At 43.3% G+C, this 16,831-nt stretch overlaps 1 protein-coding gene across 5 annotated transcripts in view; it reads left to right on the plus strand.

The window, feature by feature from the left end:
* The window catches only part of LOC308413106 (junctophilin-1-like), a 64,762-nt gene extending 48,900 nt beyond the window's left edge, over positions 1–15,862 (plus strand). The window contains exons 6-7 of one of the 5 annotated variants that reach the window (XR_013974670.1): positions 1,567–3,263; positions 3,316–15,862. Coding sequence is in view for 4 of the 5 variants with exons in the window: in XM_080907897.1 (XP_080764023.1) it covers positions 1,567–1,647 (81 nt within the window). In the remaining variant the exon portion in view is untranslated. Of the gene's footprint in view, positions 1–1,566 lie in introns of all 5 variants that reach the window. The other 4 variants (XM_080907897.1, XM_080907898.1, XM_080907899.1 and 1 more) reach the window with 4 other exon arrangements.
* Positions 15,863–16,831: the final 969 nt, after the last annotated feature.

The raw sequence follows: 16,831 nt of genomic DNA on the forward strand, positions 1-16,831 counted from the left end.
GCGGTCGGTGAGGAAGCTATTGATCCACTTACAGGTGCTGTGAGGAAGCCCTAGGTCTTTTAGCTTGGCGTCCAGTTTGTATGGAAGAATGGTATTAAATGCCGAGCTATAATCCACAAAGAGCATGCGCACATAGCTTCCTTGTCTCTCCAGATGTGTTAATGCTACATTGAGTGCTGTTGCTATGGCGTCCTCTGTCGATCGGTTTGCTCTGTAGGCAAACTGGTGTGGGTCAAGGCTGCTGGGTAGGGCTGCTGTAATGTGGTAACGCACAAGTTTCTCAAAGCACTTCATCACCACCGGGGTTAGTGCCACTGGTCTATAGTCATTTAGGCTAGAGATATGAGATTTCTTGGGCAAGGGTATTATGGTGGAGGTCTTGAGGCAGGGTGGGACGTTTGACTGTTCAAGGGATTGGTTAAAAATCCTGGTGAAAATATAGGCAAGCTGGTCTGCGCAGTCTCTCAGCACACGTCCTGGTACGCCATCTGGGCCGGCTGCCTTCCTCGGGTTAACAGCCCGCAGGGTGCGCCTCACTTCATGCTCCTCCAGAGTGATGATGGTACTGCTGCTGTGGGCTGTATGGTGTAGCTGTTCCTCTGAGGCATAGGGTGCAGTGACCTCAGAGCGTGTGAAGAAGATGTTCAGCTCCTCCGCCAATGCTGGGTCACCTTCAGCCATACCTGATTTGGACTTGTAGTTTGTCAGCTGCTGGACACCCTGCCACACCAGCCGGCTGTTCTTACTCTCCAGGTGGTTCTCGATCTTCTTCCTATAGTCCGCCTTGGCCTTCTTAATGCCTTTTTTCAGGTTGGCTCTAGCCCTGCTGTAGCTCTCCCTGCTTCCGGACCTGAATTTGCAGTTCAGATTTATTAACAAAATTCATAAATGGTATAATAAAGGTTGTATGCAAACGAGCAAAAAAGAAAAGAACGACACACACACACACACACACACACAGGGTGATATGAGTCTCTACAAGAGCAAAAGGTGAAGCAACAAAAGGATTATAAGAAGATGACAAACAAATGTTACCAAAGACCTTCTGCAGAAGAAGAAAGTGGGAACTCTGAACTAGACAGCTGTCTTGGACAACTACTATTTTCTGTGGCCATCGCCCTGTACAACTCCTCCATCTAATATGCTGTAAACACTGCAATAGTTCCACACTGTTGCACACGCTCTACAGTAAAAAGTTCACAGGTTAGAATTAAATGTCAATCATATATATTTCACCTCTGTGATACTCTTCATACTTATAGTTGAGCGATTTGTGCCAGCTCTTAAATTGGTAAACTCTGTAACATATTGTATTATTTAAATAGTTTAGTCTGTTACTGTTACTGTCTTTGGGCAACTGTAATCCACACAATTTCCTGAGGGATTAATAAAGTATTCTGATCTGACTGAACTGAATTCAAGAGGATATCTTTACTGGTTTCCACTACATACTGCATGCTGTCAGTGGGGCCCACTGCTTGTCTTGTTGATTTTGATAGCGTCAGTAATCATAATGTTGCAAAATAAATGAAATAACTTAAAGAGCTTTCTTGTGTGTCTCCACAGGGCCCTAACTCTATCTTGGTGGTTCTTGTGATGCTGTTGAATGTAGGTCTAGCAATCATTTTTGTCCATTTCCTCACCTGACCAAATATGGGCTCGGGTAAGAATTTGCAGCTGTATGAGTATTTCACAACTGAAACTGGTTTGCTGTTGTGTTTATCGTGCACTCAGGAAAGATCGGTCATTTAGAATACAACCTCAATACAAACTGTATATAAAAACAGAAGTGCAGTGATCTGCAAAGCTATAATTTATTCACAACAGAAAACAGAAAGAGTAGCAAATGTTTACAATAAGACAATGTACCCCTTTAAGAAAATATTACTTTATAAAGAAGTTAAGACGGTGGCAATAAAAGACTGGAAACTGTAAGTGGTACTAAAAAGAGGAACATTTTACTAATACATACTAATTATTATCATTTTACAAGTAATCAAAAAGGAGTTATCTTTAAAATCCTTCTATTGCTTTATACAGGTCCCAATGCTTTTCCCTGCTTTGTCCCCTCTCCACTACAGTGTCAGACCTCTCAGGTCATCAGGTGCACATCTTTAAACTGTTCCCAGAATTAGATCCGAGTGTGGTGGGGGGGCTTTGAGTTACTGTGGTCCTTGTTTTTGGAACACGAGTCCCTCTTTAGTCTAGACATGTTTTCCACGAACGATCTAAAGAAGGACCATCTTGCTTTGTTACCTGTGCTCAGTTCAAAAGTCTGCATATCTGATGCTATGGGATGCATTAGTGCTTATGGAATTGGCAACGCCATCATCAATGCTAAAAGTGTTTAATATGTGGTTCCAGCTATATGACGTCTGACGTTCTTGCACATTTTTAATTTGTTGGTGTAAACATGATATTTTCTGTTGTGAATAAAATATGGCTTTATAACATTTGCAAATTATTGCATTGCATTTTACACATTTTTGGGTTAAAGGCTCATCAGTCCGAGTCAAACATGGCTGCTGATTACATTCAAAACTGTATTCACTCCACTGACATGACTGTTAACACATTTTTGTTCTATCCCTGCATTGCACCTTCACAATGGTACGGTTCTACAGTTCTGCTGTGGTAATTCTTCTGTTTTCAGTTAGCCTGGAACGTTTGTGCTCCAATTAGCAAAACTGACCCCTGGGCCTGGTTTGAATATATGTTTGACACTGACGGATGCACAGGACACGATGGAGTATCCATGGAGACTCCATCCTTGCCTCATCCTCTGGTGAAAGGACTACGAGGAAGAGAGAAATTAATAATTCAGTAATTTTTTCCAATCATTGTATTTTTTCAGGTTTCAGTGTATTGCACATCAAGTGTTACTGTGATGCTGTGGAAAGCCAAGTGAATAACTGGAACTGAGTGCCTAAGTAGACTGAGGGAAAGTGAAGCTTAGTTGGTTGTTTAAAGGGCAACACTGGTCTTTTTTTAAAAATTGTTACTACTACTATTGTCCTACAAAAGGACGATAAACAGCTACTAACGGTGATGTAGCCCTTTTTTACAGAACATAAAACAGAACACTGTCCCACTGGGTGGCGTTCCTTTAAAACAATGAGTTCTAGAGTTGGTCTAACAGTTACAGATGACCAAAGCTGTTGTCATGTTCAGACACAGTCCTGTTTACGCTGCTTTGCTTGCTTCTTGGCCCACAATCATGACCTATAAACTTTAGGCCAAGAAGGTCTCGATCACTCATCCAGGTAAGTAAATCCATCTGGATGTAGCGTAATTATGTGATTCCGCTACATCCAGATGAACAGAATCAACCTTTTGGGGTTTAAGCTAAGGAGAAATTTAAGATGTGAGGTAAAACGTCCTGACAGTCCTGTATTTCTGACACACAAGAGCAAACTATATTAGTATCAGCTAGAGTATTCAGAATTGTGAGGGCAGCTTTGGATATTATTAATTTCATGAACTGTTTGTAAACAAACTGTAGTTTTCAAATGGTTCATAAAGAAAGGAGACTTTACCAGGTGTTGCTTTGTTATGTGCTTTTAATAAACTAATAGGTGTTGGTAGAAATAATTAATTGTTCACATGAAAGTTGTGAGAATCATTCTGTAAAGCAGACATGGGATCCCTCTGATTTATACACAGGTTTCTTTTCTTTTGTGGCTTAAATTGGAAACCTTAATTCAAGTACACATTATAGCATTCAGTTGAAGGAAGTCTTCTGTCTCGCCAGCCGGACAGACATAAAAACTACAAACATCACAAAGCTTTGCTGGTAGCAGGTTGATGCTCCAGGAAGCAAAATAAGTACATTTGAGTCTATTGTATGATGGATTTACCTTAACCATCAAGTTCTGCTGCTATTTTAAGAGCACTCCACTTTCTGTCTGCTTATGAAACTGTGATGTGAACAGTATATTATTCAGTGTGTCACAATGATGACAACACTTTAACTTGAACTTTGTTTGGGGATGGGGATGAACATGAATGGAGTACGATGGGGCAGCAAAGGCTGTGTTGGTCCCATGGATGTGCACACAACAGCATGCAAGAGCTTGTTTGCAGTGAATGAATCTCCTGTGATAATGCTCAGTTTATTAGAAGATTTGCTTCTTCCACAAATTTGAGATCACATAAAAGTGGTCTCAGTGGAACTCTGAGCCATCTAAAATAGCAGTTGTACTGGAAGTGGTCCAGAGATACCCAGGAAGGCACATATGTATAAACCAGTGCTGTGTCTACACATAAGACAGTTTAGCAAAGAACCAGTTTTAAAATGTATCTTTGCTACCAGCAGCATGTTGGAGGGAAAAAAACATGATTTGCTTCTAATTTTTTAGTTGAATTTATGAAAAAATTTGGTAAAATGCCAAATATAAAACAGTTTCACATTTATAAAACTAAAAATTCGATTCAGAATGAAACATTTTAAATTGTTGGTTCAAAGTATCATCAATCTGTAGGAGGGGGTAAGATAAAGGCCCCGGGGTGGGTGTTGACAGCCATCTGTAAAACACCGTGGATGCTCTGCCACAGTTTGGGGCTGAAGTCACTGATGTCATTGATCTCGTCAGTATTAATGGAATTATGAGCAAAGAGAAGTACTGTGACATCATCCAGCCTCCCCACAGTCTGGACCTCAACATTATAAAACTGTGAATCCCACTGACAGAGACTGGAACAAAAGGTGCTTCAGAGAGTTCAGTCTGTATTGAGTAAAAGTCACTTTAAGCTTGTTAGAATTTTTTTCTGTTTTTAACCTAATATACTGTATTTACATATATGTGTATGTGTGTGTGTGTGTGTGTGTGTGTGTAAATGTAATTTTTAAAAAGGAGTGACTTTACACTCTTTATGGTCCTTGGAGAGTGAGTGTGTTTGTTGATCTGTTCACATCCATTGCATATAAAACTTGATAACTTGTTCTCTGCAGCAGTGACCGGACTCCTGAATGACTTTACTCTAACAGCTACTTTTGTGACCTTGCAGTGGATCCATCCAGACTAGTCAGAGGGGCCTTTTTAAAAAACGACAGCAGACAGAACAGCAGACACAGACAAAACGGAGGCCTGAAAATAGCCGGGTGGAGGAGAGGATAAAAACACATGGAGGAATGAGGGGGGTGGCAAGGGAGAAAGATGAAACCATCACCACCCCTGGACTGTGTGAAAGTCTTTGGTGCCCAAGTCCAGCCTGATTGGACTGTTGATGACGTGTGACTTCAGAGTGCAGTGAAAGCTGAAGCTGGGAGTAGCTAGTTGGAAACCAGGCCTTTACCCTCAGCGAGATGAGCCAATGGGAGCAGAGTGGATTTGAGTGTCGGGCCTAGCATCTAGACTGCCCATAAAAACCTGGAGTATGTGCCTGTTTAGCAGTCAGTCTGACTGCTGAGTAAATTTTCACGTTTTGAAATGCTGCAATAAAAAGTTTGTGCCTTATCCAGCTGAGATGTAAAGAATTTGTTTTGTATATGATCAGTGAACAATAGCACGGACATTCAGTCGTTATGTTGCTCTTCTGTTCAGTTAGTTAGCCGTCATTTACTTTGCACCAAGCATACATTGTCTAGAAGATAACTTTGCACTGATGCTTCAGTTCAGCAAGAACAACTCACCTTTTCTCTCACATGTAAGTTCTCATAAGACTGTTGTGATCTAGCTTGTGCACAGATTTGATCACATATGTGTGTGCTTCAGCAGTTTGTGTGTGAGAGGATGGGCAGGTGTTGGGCTGGATAAGTTCAGAGATGCACTTTGAGTTGATGGAAGCCAACAGCTGCCTTACCGTTTTACAGAGTGACATGGTAGTGGGTAAGAATGGCTGGACAGGAATGTGAAGCACCAAGCTGCTTCCCTGTGCCAGCTCCTAGGAGAGCAGCTCTATTTCTATTGGTCTGTTTAGTGATCTGTTCACATCCATTTTTATCTGATTCTGTCTCAGTGCCTGCTTTTTTACTTTATTAAAACTTAACCATAGACGATATTTTCATTCACAGTCCACATTATTTCATTTAAAACTGGTTTATTGCACTTATAGTTTTGATCATTATGATGGCTGAATACCAGTCTGTATATGTTGAATGTTAATATTTTAGTTGACAAATGAATCTGTCTTCCAGTGGGCTGAAAATGCACTCGAACCTCCACCGAAGCAGCTCACTCTTTGGACGATATTTACTTTTAAAGGAATATTATTTTATTTTGTATGTATCCATTTGTTTTCTTTGTTCTTTTTAAACCTTAGTTTATAGTGTAGTTTATTCTGTAATATACTCACATATCTATATTATTGCTAATATATATTGTAATATATCTATATCACTAAAGCACTTCTGGATGGATGCAAACTGCATTTCGTTGCCCTGTACCTGTGCATGTGCAATGACAATAAAGTTGAATTCTATTCTATTCTATTCTATTCTATAGTGCAGTAAAAAGAAGTGCAAAGTGCAGGCTTTTGTTTGCCTTGTTAAAATCTATTTTAATATAAATGACAGAACTTTGAGTATAATTATTTTGTATTTATGTGGATATGAAACATGCACCATTCATTTTATTGTATAATGAGTTTAAATGTGTGGTTCACTTGATGGCTATTACTCTGTTGACCTTGAAGGAGAGGTCACAGGTCAAATATGACATAATATTACCTTAATAATATTACCTTATATTCGAAATATGGTAGTTTTTGACAATGCACTCTTTCACATTGTGCTTTCTAAGTTCTGAGGTTTTTTGTCAATTTTCAACCAATAAATCATTAAGTTGACCTTGAAGACCTGGATGGATGTAGCCCAAACTTTAACATGACCCCACTCTAGACCCTACAACGTTTTATCAAAATGTGCTCAACACTTTTTTAGCTATTGTATTTTCAGACAGAACGGTACACACATACATACACATGCAAACATGACAAACAAACATAACCATCTTGGAAAATTTAAAGTCTTATTAAAATTCTGGATTTTCCCCCAGAATCCTGGACTGGCTGGTGGAGCGACGGAATAAGACTTTGAAGCCCATGATTCATAGGTTTATTCACGGGGATGAAAGCAATCAGGATCACGGGAGGTGCCCCAGGCCTCCATGGGATTTTCTTTCTTTGAGCTGCTGTTCGGCAAGAAGCTTGATTAAGGAAAACTGGGAGGAAGGTCCAAGCCCAGCTAAGAAGGACATTCAGTATGTTCTGGACCTGAGAGCAAAGACACGCACTGGGAAAGTTATCACGAGAAAATTGTCTCCAGGCTCAGGAACTTCAGGAGTGCCTGTATGGCAGAGCGGCTAGAGGGAGACAAAGTGCTTGCATTACTCCCTTCTTTCATCTCAAAGTTGCTCAGCAGGTTGCAAGGAGCCTTCATGGTCACACAGTAAATGGGTAACAGGTGTTGACTATGCAGTGGTGCGGTCAGACAGGAGAGGAGCCACACAGGTATATCACCTTAACCCTCTCAGGCTCAAATTAAACTTTTTGTTGCTAATGCACAACCAAGTCCTGCAGTGGTACTTCTGAGTAAAAAAAACTCATAAAATATGTATGTGGGGTAATCAGGTTGTTAGTTTTTAACTGTTGCAAATCGGCAACGCCTGCCTTGAGAGGGTTAACCTTCTCAAAACATGGAGAGAGGCCAAACCCACTTCTCTGATGAGGGAGAGAGATGAGTTTGGCCAGAGGTGCCCAGTTCCTCCTTCCCTCCATTATGATCACACTCAGGCTGAGCGAGTGAATGTTGCTGCGTTGCAACAGCATTTTGCAGATGTTCTCCCCATGCCCAGCCGTACCTCTCTGATAGAGCTCCAGTTTGAAATGTGTCCTGGTGTGACAGTGCACTCACAGCCCTACAGGTTACCTGAAGGACAAATTGTTCAGAAAGAATTGGCTGAGGCGCTAACGATGTGGGAGTATTTCACTAGCAGGGTCCACTCCCTTGGTAACGATGAGCAATGAGGGATGAGGGAGTGTGATTAGTGCTGCGGTTTGGGGAAGGCCTTGAAGGGGACTGGCGATGGCTCTCAGGCCGTGCAGAACCCCCTGTACTAACGAGAAATAAAGGGAGGAAAGGAAGAGAGGAGAGGACAGGAGAAGAGAGGAAAGAAAAAAGGGGGGGGGGGCATGAAAATGAGAACAGCGGGTATTGGAGAAGGGGGGCTTTTATGGCCTGAGGCCAGAAGGGGTGTGAAGGAGGAGTAGTCCCGCTCCTGAAATTCAGATGATATCTCCACTTCACTAGCAGGGACCACTCCCTTGGTAACGATGACCAATGAGGGATGAGGGAGTGTGATTAGTGCTGCGGTTTGAGGAAGGCCTTGAAGGGGACTGGCGACGGCTCTCGGGCCGGGCAGCCCCCCCAAAGACAGCATCCCCTGCAGGAGCAAGACTGGGCATAACGGAGGCTTTGGAGAATGTTGTGAATGTATACCAGGTAGGCTTGTGATGACCATCGACCCAGGAGCTTGATTAAGTGGTCAGGGATTCCTTGGCAGGAGGCAGTAGTCACAACGCCGGTGAGGAAGGGATGGCCAGGGATGTGATTTGGAGGAATCCCGGAAGACGAGGGCGCTTGGCGAAAGTGTGAGAGGAGCCATGTCCTGATTGAGGCGTGGCCAGATTTGGTGATGAACAGAGGATCCGAAGGTAAGGTGTGCTGAGATTTTCTGAGGTCAAGGTAAAGGGTTAGTGAAGGGTCTTAAACAAGAGTTTATTTTAAGTAGTATTTAGGCGTGGTGCTGCCCGATTGATTGGTTTGCTTCGTTTGAGGATGAAAATGAAGCGGATGAGGGGTTCGAGGATTCGAGGATGAGGAGGTGAATTCAGAACAGCATAAGCCGAAGAAGGCGAGTAGGAACGTGGCCTCGAGTGTGCACGCCAGGAAGTAATCGCTATGCTTCAGCTGGATGGTAGAGATGCAGCAATTTTGTAGATCTGAAGTTAGGGGTAAGCAGTTTGGGGTTGTGGCAGGTTGAAGTTGTGATGCGATGAATGGAACGTGTTCTGAGCGGTCCAATAGGAGGACAATGTGCTTGCTGCAAGGCTATTTTATAATCGCTTCTTGGGAGATGCTGATGAGTTCTGCGATGCTGGGGTTTAGATCCCGAAAGATGTGGCTGAAAATGGAGGACCTGGGGTCAGAGCTGCCTCTCCGTGGGGCGCTAAGGCTCTGAATGTCTTCGGCCGTAATAACCCCCAAAGCCGGCAGAAGGGGCGGCATCTGTGAAAAGCAGGACGTCGTCGGGGCGGGGCAGCCGATCGTTGTAGAAGAAGGTGATGCCGTTCCAGTTGGCGGGAAGTTGCCAGAGATGCGGTTCGGCCCTGGGAGAGCTATGCAGCATGGCAGAGTCGAGGAGTGGCCGTTTGGATGCAGCGGGTGAAAGCAAGTGAGTTTAAGCATCCCAACGGGAAGAGCAGCCGTCGTCTGAAGCAAGAGAGAGCGAGGAGGAAGCTTTGGGGAAGAAGGGTGATGCGATTGGGCTTTTCGATGGGCAGGGGAGCCTGGAAGCGTTCAGTGTCGAGGGTTATCCTAAGGAACTCCGGGGATGTTAAAGGTCCCGCGTTTTCTCTTCCGACGAAGGGACGCCGAGTTCGGAGAAGACTGACCTCAGAGTAGATAATCCGTGAGCTGGTGGTGACGTGGGAGGGGGTCAGACTGGGAGCCATCAAGGGGGTGAAGCACCTATTTTTTTTTTTTTAATGAGGCAACTTCTGGTGCCAGAATGTGGACAGGGGTGGAGGCTGGTGGGGTTGAGGGGTCATGCAGGGCGGGAATGGCCGCCGCCGCAAAGGGAGCAGCAGTGAAGATAGCGGCATTGAGGCAAGGAACAGCTGGAGTCGTTGAAGTCATGGCAAATGGTGCGGCCTCCGAGGTGCGTGATGGGCCTGCCCCGCCTGTCTGAACCGTGAGGCAAAGGCATGCTGGGGTGGAGATTGCGGGTTTAGAGGTTCTGGTACGGGAGCTGGGGTCAAGCGGGAGAGAACAGAAGGACGGCACAAGGGCTGAATCATTTTGGGCTGAGGCTATACAGGTGGAAGCGGGAAGTGATGGAGCGCCACACAACTTGCGGGAGAGAGAAGATGGGCGGCGAAGACGGCAGTAGATTTCCTGATCGGGACTGCTCCGGAAGGTGTCTTGGTTAAATTGCTGAAGGTGAGCAGCTGCCTGAGAAGCGAACTGAATGAGGTACTGACAGAATCCGGTGCCGCCAAATCGTAACGCGAGGTTGAGAATAATGGTCAGATGAAGTCGAAGTCTGGTCTTCGGGAGGGAAAAGCGGTGCGGAGGACGTCTCTATATAACGAGAAGGCTAGAGCAAACTCAGCCGGGAGAGCTCTTTCAACTGAGAAGGGGCCGCACCACGTATAATAATGGAACCATCGTGGCCATTGATCACCTAGGAAGAGCAGGTTGCGTGAGAGGAGGAGGAATGAGCTCGGCCAAATCCACATGTTTACAGGCGGTGATTAGTTAGCAAAGGTTAGCAGATACAGGAGAAGGCTTTGGGGCCGGTGGGTTGAAAGGAAGAATTGCTGTGGCCAGCAAAAACTGGATGGTGTTAGCTTGGAGAAATGGGGCCTGGGCGAAAAGTCTAGGCCAGGTGCAGCTCTGAACTGGAGGTAGGAGCAGTCAGACGGCTGGTTTGAGGAATGTTAGCTGAAATACGGTGGGAAGTAGCGGAGGTGAGAGGACCCGGCAACGCTGTGCAGATGTTAGCTGTGGCGTTTGACGGGGGAGGAATGAGTAGCTGAGAACCTAGCATCCCGGTGCTGAGGTTACCTGTGGTGTTTAGCAGAGGAGGAGAAGGCAGCTGAAAACCTGGCATCCCGGTGCCAGAGTTGGTGGCAGAGTTTACCAATGGAGGAATGTGTGGCTGAGGGCTTGGCAACTCTGTGCTGAGAGGGTTTGTGGGGCAAGCTGCGAAGGGGCTTATAGGGCACGCAGAACTGGCAACCCTGGAGTGTCACGCTGAGTGGCAGGAGCAGCTGAGGAGGGAGCGTGCGGAGAGGTGGCAAGCTGCCGCTATAGCTGGTCAGGTGAGGCTGAAAGGAGCAAGGAGGCGTTGTTCATGGAAGCGCTAGCTGCATTTGTGCCCGGAAGAGAATTAACTGAGTTCGGTGAATGAGAGCAGGGGTGCTGAGATGTTAAAAGAAACGGAATAAGTAGCATGTTGGACCCGGCAACGCTGTGTAGGTGTTAGCTGTGGCGTTTAACGGAGGAGGAATGAATGGCTGAGAACCTAGCATCCCGGTGCTGAGGTTACCTGTGGTGTTTAGCAGAGGAGGAAATGGTGGCTGAAAACCTGGCATCCCGGTGCCGAGGTTGGAGGCAAAGTTTAGCAAAGGAGGAATACGTGGCTGAGGGTTTGGCAACTCGGTGCCAAGAGGGTTTGTGGGGCGAGCTGCGAAGGGGGAATAGAGGCACGCAGAACTGGCAACCCTAGGCGAGTGTCACGCTGGGTGGGAGGAGCAGCTGGGGAGGGAGCATGCGGAGTGGTGGCGAGCTGCGGCTGTAGCTGGCTGGGTGAGGCTTGTCACTACCTGATCCATACCGGAAACCCGATCGGTACCCCGCATGCGCAAATCTTACGTCACTTCCTCTCTTTGCCAACATTGCGACATTCAATATATTTGAATGACACGGTTAGCGCCCAGTTAGCTCCTAGCATTTCTCAGCAGCTCTGCCTCCTTTTCGACTACCGGGACATTTAAACAATGGATAATCCGTATACAAACAAATTCATGCTTTTCTCCTCAACAAAGAGCGTTCCCCGATTGAACAACAGCGCCGTAAAATAAGAAGAATGGCGCCTAATTACAGAGTTAATAATACAGACTTTGTAATATGTCACGTGTAGGTTCATCAGCCAGATGAAGTGTTTACTGACAATTGACAGTGATAGCGGACATCATCATCACTATTCCAATCAATCCTCTCCACACAGACAAACATAAACACACTCGATTATCACTAAATCAAATTTAATACACGTTTGTAATGACGCTAATTCAGTTTACAATAGGGTTCATTTGCTCGATCAGCAGGTGGCAGTATCCTCGTACACTGGGGAGTACACTGCCATTAAACGAACACAGGAAGAAGAAAACCCCTGCACATGCGCGGTACAGATCGGGTAGACCCGATTTGTACAGTCCGACTTTGTACATGTAAGTAAGGATCGGGAGTCCTGATCCGTAACTATCTTTTTATTTTTCCTTTTTGTCTACATTATATTGAAATGTTTCATTATTGGAAACATTTTAAGAGATACTTGTTATTCTTAACATCTTAACAGATACTCTGACCCGTAACTATCGTAAAATGGTCCAATGGGCTGAGCGACGGGGAATTCGTGGTGATGAGCTGAAGGGTGAGTAGGAATCGAGCTCTTAGGATTTGCGAGGCGTCTGATGACGACGAGTGTTCGCATGAAAATGAGAACAGTGGGTATTGGAGAAGGGGGGCTTTTATAGCCTGAAGCCAGAGGGGGTGTGAAGGAGGAGTGGTCCCGCTCCTGAAATTCAGATGATATCTCCACTAGAAGAGTCTTACAGTGCTTTGTGTAGCCCCATAGTTCGTGTGGGAAACAAAGATGGGTCTATGTGGTTCTGTGCTGACTATCGTAAGGTGAATGAGGTGTCACTTATCCCAGGGCCTGGGTCGACAAGCATCTGGACCGGTTAGGCACTGCTCATTGAACCAAGGGATAGTGGCAGATTCTTTTTGTCCAGAGTTTAAGGAAAAATACGTCGTTCTCCACTCAGTACGGTTTGTACCAATTTGTCACACTTCTGTTCGGCTTGTTTGGAGCCCCAGTCAATTTCTAGCTTCTCATGGACCAAGTGCTGCGTCCGCATGCTGCATGTGCTGCCACCTATCTGTTTGGCTCGGTAGGCTCGGCCAGATGGCTCCCCGGCCTCAGGGCGGCGGAGGTATGTGGTAGGAGTGGTCTGCGGCTGTGCTGCAGAAGAATGGAGAGGCAGTGGGCTGGGACTGCTTTGGGGAGAGCTGTGCCAGGAACAAGTCGGCTGCAAAGCTGCTCAAAGTGATCTTTGGAGGGGGGGATGCAAATAAAACATTACTAGTACTGCAACAGCGTGTAGTACATTTTATTCCTGTTTCTGTACATTTTTCACTTTGAATATACAGTACTGTGTGAAACTTTTCTAGTCTAAAATAGGTGCGGTGTTATTGAGCTGTGCAATATACATGAAAATACAGTCCATAAGGCAAAAGTAGAGTTTGCACAATTATAACAAGGTTTAAAGTCAGTATTTGGTAGGACCAACACAGCTTGAACTATCTTCAAGAAGCTGTTTGGTAATATTTTTAAAAGTAGCCATCAGAAATAGTTCTTTGGGTTTGTCGAAGGATATTTAAAACTCTTTGGATGTTGGCTGACTTTTTTCTGTTCTCTGTCCAGGTGACCACACACTGCTTCAATAAATAACGCTGTGGAGAGACCCAGCCATACACTCTGAATTGCTGAGCTAAAATTGAGCCACTGAGTAATTCCACCTGAAATGAACATAGGCCTTCTGCTCTAACAGTCTCCGATTTGCACAAAATATATAAAGATTGACATGAAATTTAATCTTCATATATCAAATACCTGATCTTTTTTGTCAAAGGTCAAACAAAGGTCCATCCTGCAATTTTCAGTCCTTTTGGTTTCTGCACATTGAAATTTGAGGCAATATTTGAACATATCTCAAAAACTCTTTACTGCTGTTTCTTACCATCAGAATTAATCAGGAGCTGTAATTTGTGTTAATTAATTTACTTTAGGCGGTTAATTAAAATATGGAGAAAAAAATCTTGCTGACCTGTAAACAACTTAACTTTGCAAAAGATTAATGATAATGTCTGAATGGTATATAGTTATATTTCACATTAATCCAGAATAAAATATGTCCAATATTTTTTTTAACACGAAATTCTTATTTAACAAAATGAAGAAAATATTTTCAATGAACTTTGAATTGTTGAGCACATATGACAAAAATAGTAACATCATCAGAAAGGCTTATGTGAATGACACAAAGTTTGGCTCTGTGTGTCAGATACTGTTTGTCTGATGTAGATTTTAGATAAAATTATAATTTGATTCTAGTCAATACTCTGTCGCCTTTGGAAACGTTTGGTAGATTCAGACCTTGGAAATTCCAGCGTCTTGCTCCTTGGAAGAAAAATATGTAAAAAAAACAGGGATGACTCAAGACTTTTGCACGATGCTGTAATTCTGTGAAACTATTTGCTCTTCCAGTTTTTTACAGAGTGCTGAATCCTTCCACATCTTTACATTTGGAAGTTGCATTGAATCCTTTTTGGAAATCAGGTTGTAGACGACCGGATTCTGATTCAAAACTTAACCTGATGAAATCGTCTGTTCTACTATTTCCTTCATGCTTCTCGCTACAGACTATAAAATGATCCCGTTAACTTTCTTAGATGTCAGCTCCCGTCTCAGGAGTACCATGCAGTGTTGGAGCATCTGACAGGCTGATTAATGTATAGTATGTCATCTTCTCAATATAGCAACAGGCCCACACATAACAGGCCCTCCTGCTTTTTTAGTGCTGTGCTATTTTAAGCCTGAACACTTGCTTATTAGGAATAAAGTCTGTGTCTTTCCATGGTCGAGGTTTATGGCAGGCAGTGCGTTATGAAACATAATATTTTACTCAGGTCTGATTTTTTCTTTTCTTTTTTAGAGTCCAAGAAAAACTGTTGATATAGAAAGAAGTTGTATGAGTAGCAAAGAGATGGAGACAGCCCAGGACTGACAGTTTGATAATATGCTGTTTGTGACGACAGACTGGGAGAGTTTCTTTATGGAAAATAAATGTCTGTAATGTGTAAATGATATTTTGTCTGAGTTAGATTTCAGCCTTTGTGACAAATAAAAGTATGTGATTGGATTAAGCATTAATATCTCTCCTGTGAAGTCTATTTTAGTATTGATTTTACACCAACATGACAGTCTCCTCTTTTCTAGGGTTTGTACTTGACTCTATGCTGTGTGTTTTTGAGGCATTTTAAGAGTCTTTATTTTAAGGGTTTTTTAGATGTAAAATGTCCACGTAGTCAGGCCACTGGCTGCCCAGTGGGTGGCAAGTATGGAGTGACACATCAGTGTAGTGATTTATGTGCAAGTATACCATCAACACTGACACAAATACAAGACAGCAGCCTTTGAATAGCTGTCCACTGTAGTGACCACTATGGCTTGACTTCTAAAGGTAATTATCATCTTGACTGTTACAAGTGATACGTTTGTCATGTTGTCACGTGTTATTGTGCAATAAATGTTTATTTTCTGTTGTTTTTTTCCCCTCAGTTGTTTCTAAGGAGATGCATTTAAAACTGGATTTCATGTTACATGATGTGTTTGTGTAATCTGGTCCAGTGTCTTTGTTTTCAGTCTGTGCCAAGGAAATTATTGTTACTGTAATCACTTTGATAAAGTGGAATATAGATAATTAGATCACATGCATACCAAACTTTGATGCCGTGGCATTCAACAGTCAGGGCCGTTAGGGAATGGCAGGGAGCATAACGCTGTATTTTCCTTCTACTCTGTCCTATGAGAAATCCTCCAACTCATAAGTGGGCGTGGCTTTTCTATTACCAAAATGGTCATGGCTGCTGGAAAGTGCAACACAACATCAAAGATTATTTTTATTGCAACTGTGAAAGAAAATAGTGTCATTGTCACTGCTAAAAATAAACTTGTAAACTAATCTTTAGGTTCTTGTTCTGTTTTTATTTTATTTTTAGTGCTGCACAAAGTTGAGTGATAGATATTACACAGACGTGTTCTTAGGTATGTCATTCATTTGATTCCATTCATCATTCCGCATGTAGACAGTCCCATTTTGTTACATTTGTGTAAGATCATTTTAATTAGTTGTAGAATCTAAGTGGTGCTTTTTGTCCGCTCTAATAGAAAGCTTTTTTTATTTTTATTTCTTTTGCCATGCCCGTGATGCCGCCCCCCACCACGATGCCGCCCGGGCAACCGCCCGTGTCGCAATTTAAGATAACTTTTACTAAAGGACAAGCTTAATCTACTTTAAGTATTTCTATGTTACGTGTTATGTTGCTTCTATTCTGGCATATTTTGGATGAAAATATTGTACTTTGTATATCATTCTAGTTATGTTAAAAACCTCTGTTTCGTCTATGGAAACATTATTATATATAAAGCTATCCAGCACCATAGACATAATGATCTGCAATGATTCAATAATATAATGTAGATTCTGAAAAATGCCATTCTACGTAATGAGTACATTTACTTTAGGCAGTTTAAGTAACTTGTGCACAACGTAGCTTTTCATGATTCTTGGTCTGTGACCCGGTGTTTTGGACTCTCTGTTTCTCTCATTTAATGTTTTTGTGTCATGCTTCTAAGAAGAACTAAAATTAGTTCTTTTTGTCGTTTTTGCAGTCTTGAGTTGTGACACATTTCCGGTTTGGTTTCTTTATGTTTTCTCATGTGTTTGGTGACATCTGGTGGCCAAAAATATGAAGAGCAGCTTGAATCATTATGATTGCCCAGTCTGCAGAGCCAGCTGATAGCTTCTGTTTAGTATGGCGTTATTTTTGAGAGTTGAGTTAAACGCGCACGGGCAGAAATGTTGAGAGCGCGAGCAAGACATTGCGAGCGAGCGCAAATGCAAAAACTGAGCGAGAGGGGCTGCTGGTGTGTGTTTGTGGATAATAGCAAACACTGGAATACAGTTTTTGCACGCAGGAATGAATTTTGTTCACTCAAATTTAGCTTTTCGTCGCACAAAATAAATTTCTCCTCAAAATGCA

The sequence above is a fragment of the Rhamphochromis sp. 'chilingali' genome (genome assembly GCF_963969265.1).
Source record: "Rhamphochromis sp. 'chilingali' genome assembly, chromosome: 16".
NCBI classification, from domain to species: domain Eukaryota; kingdom Metazoa; phylum Chordata; class Actinopteri; order Cichliformes; family Cichlidae; genus Rhamphochromis; species Rhamphochromis sp. 'chilingali'.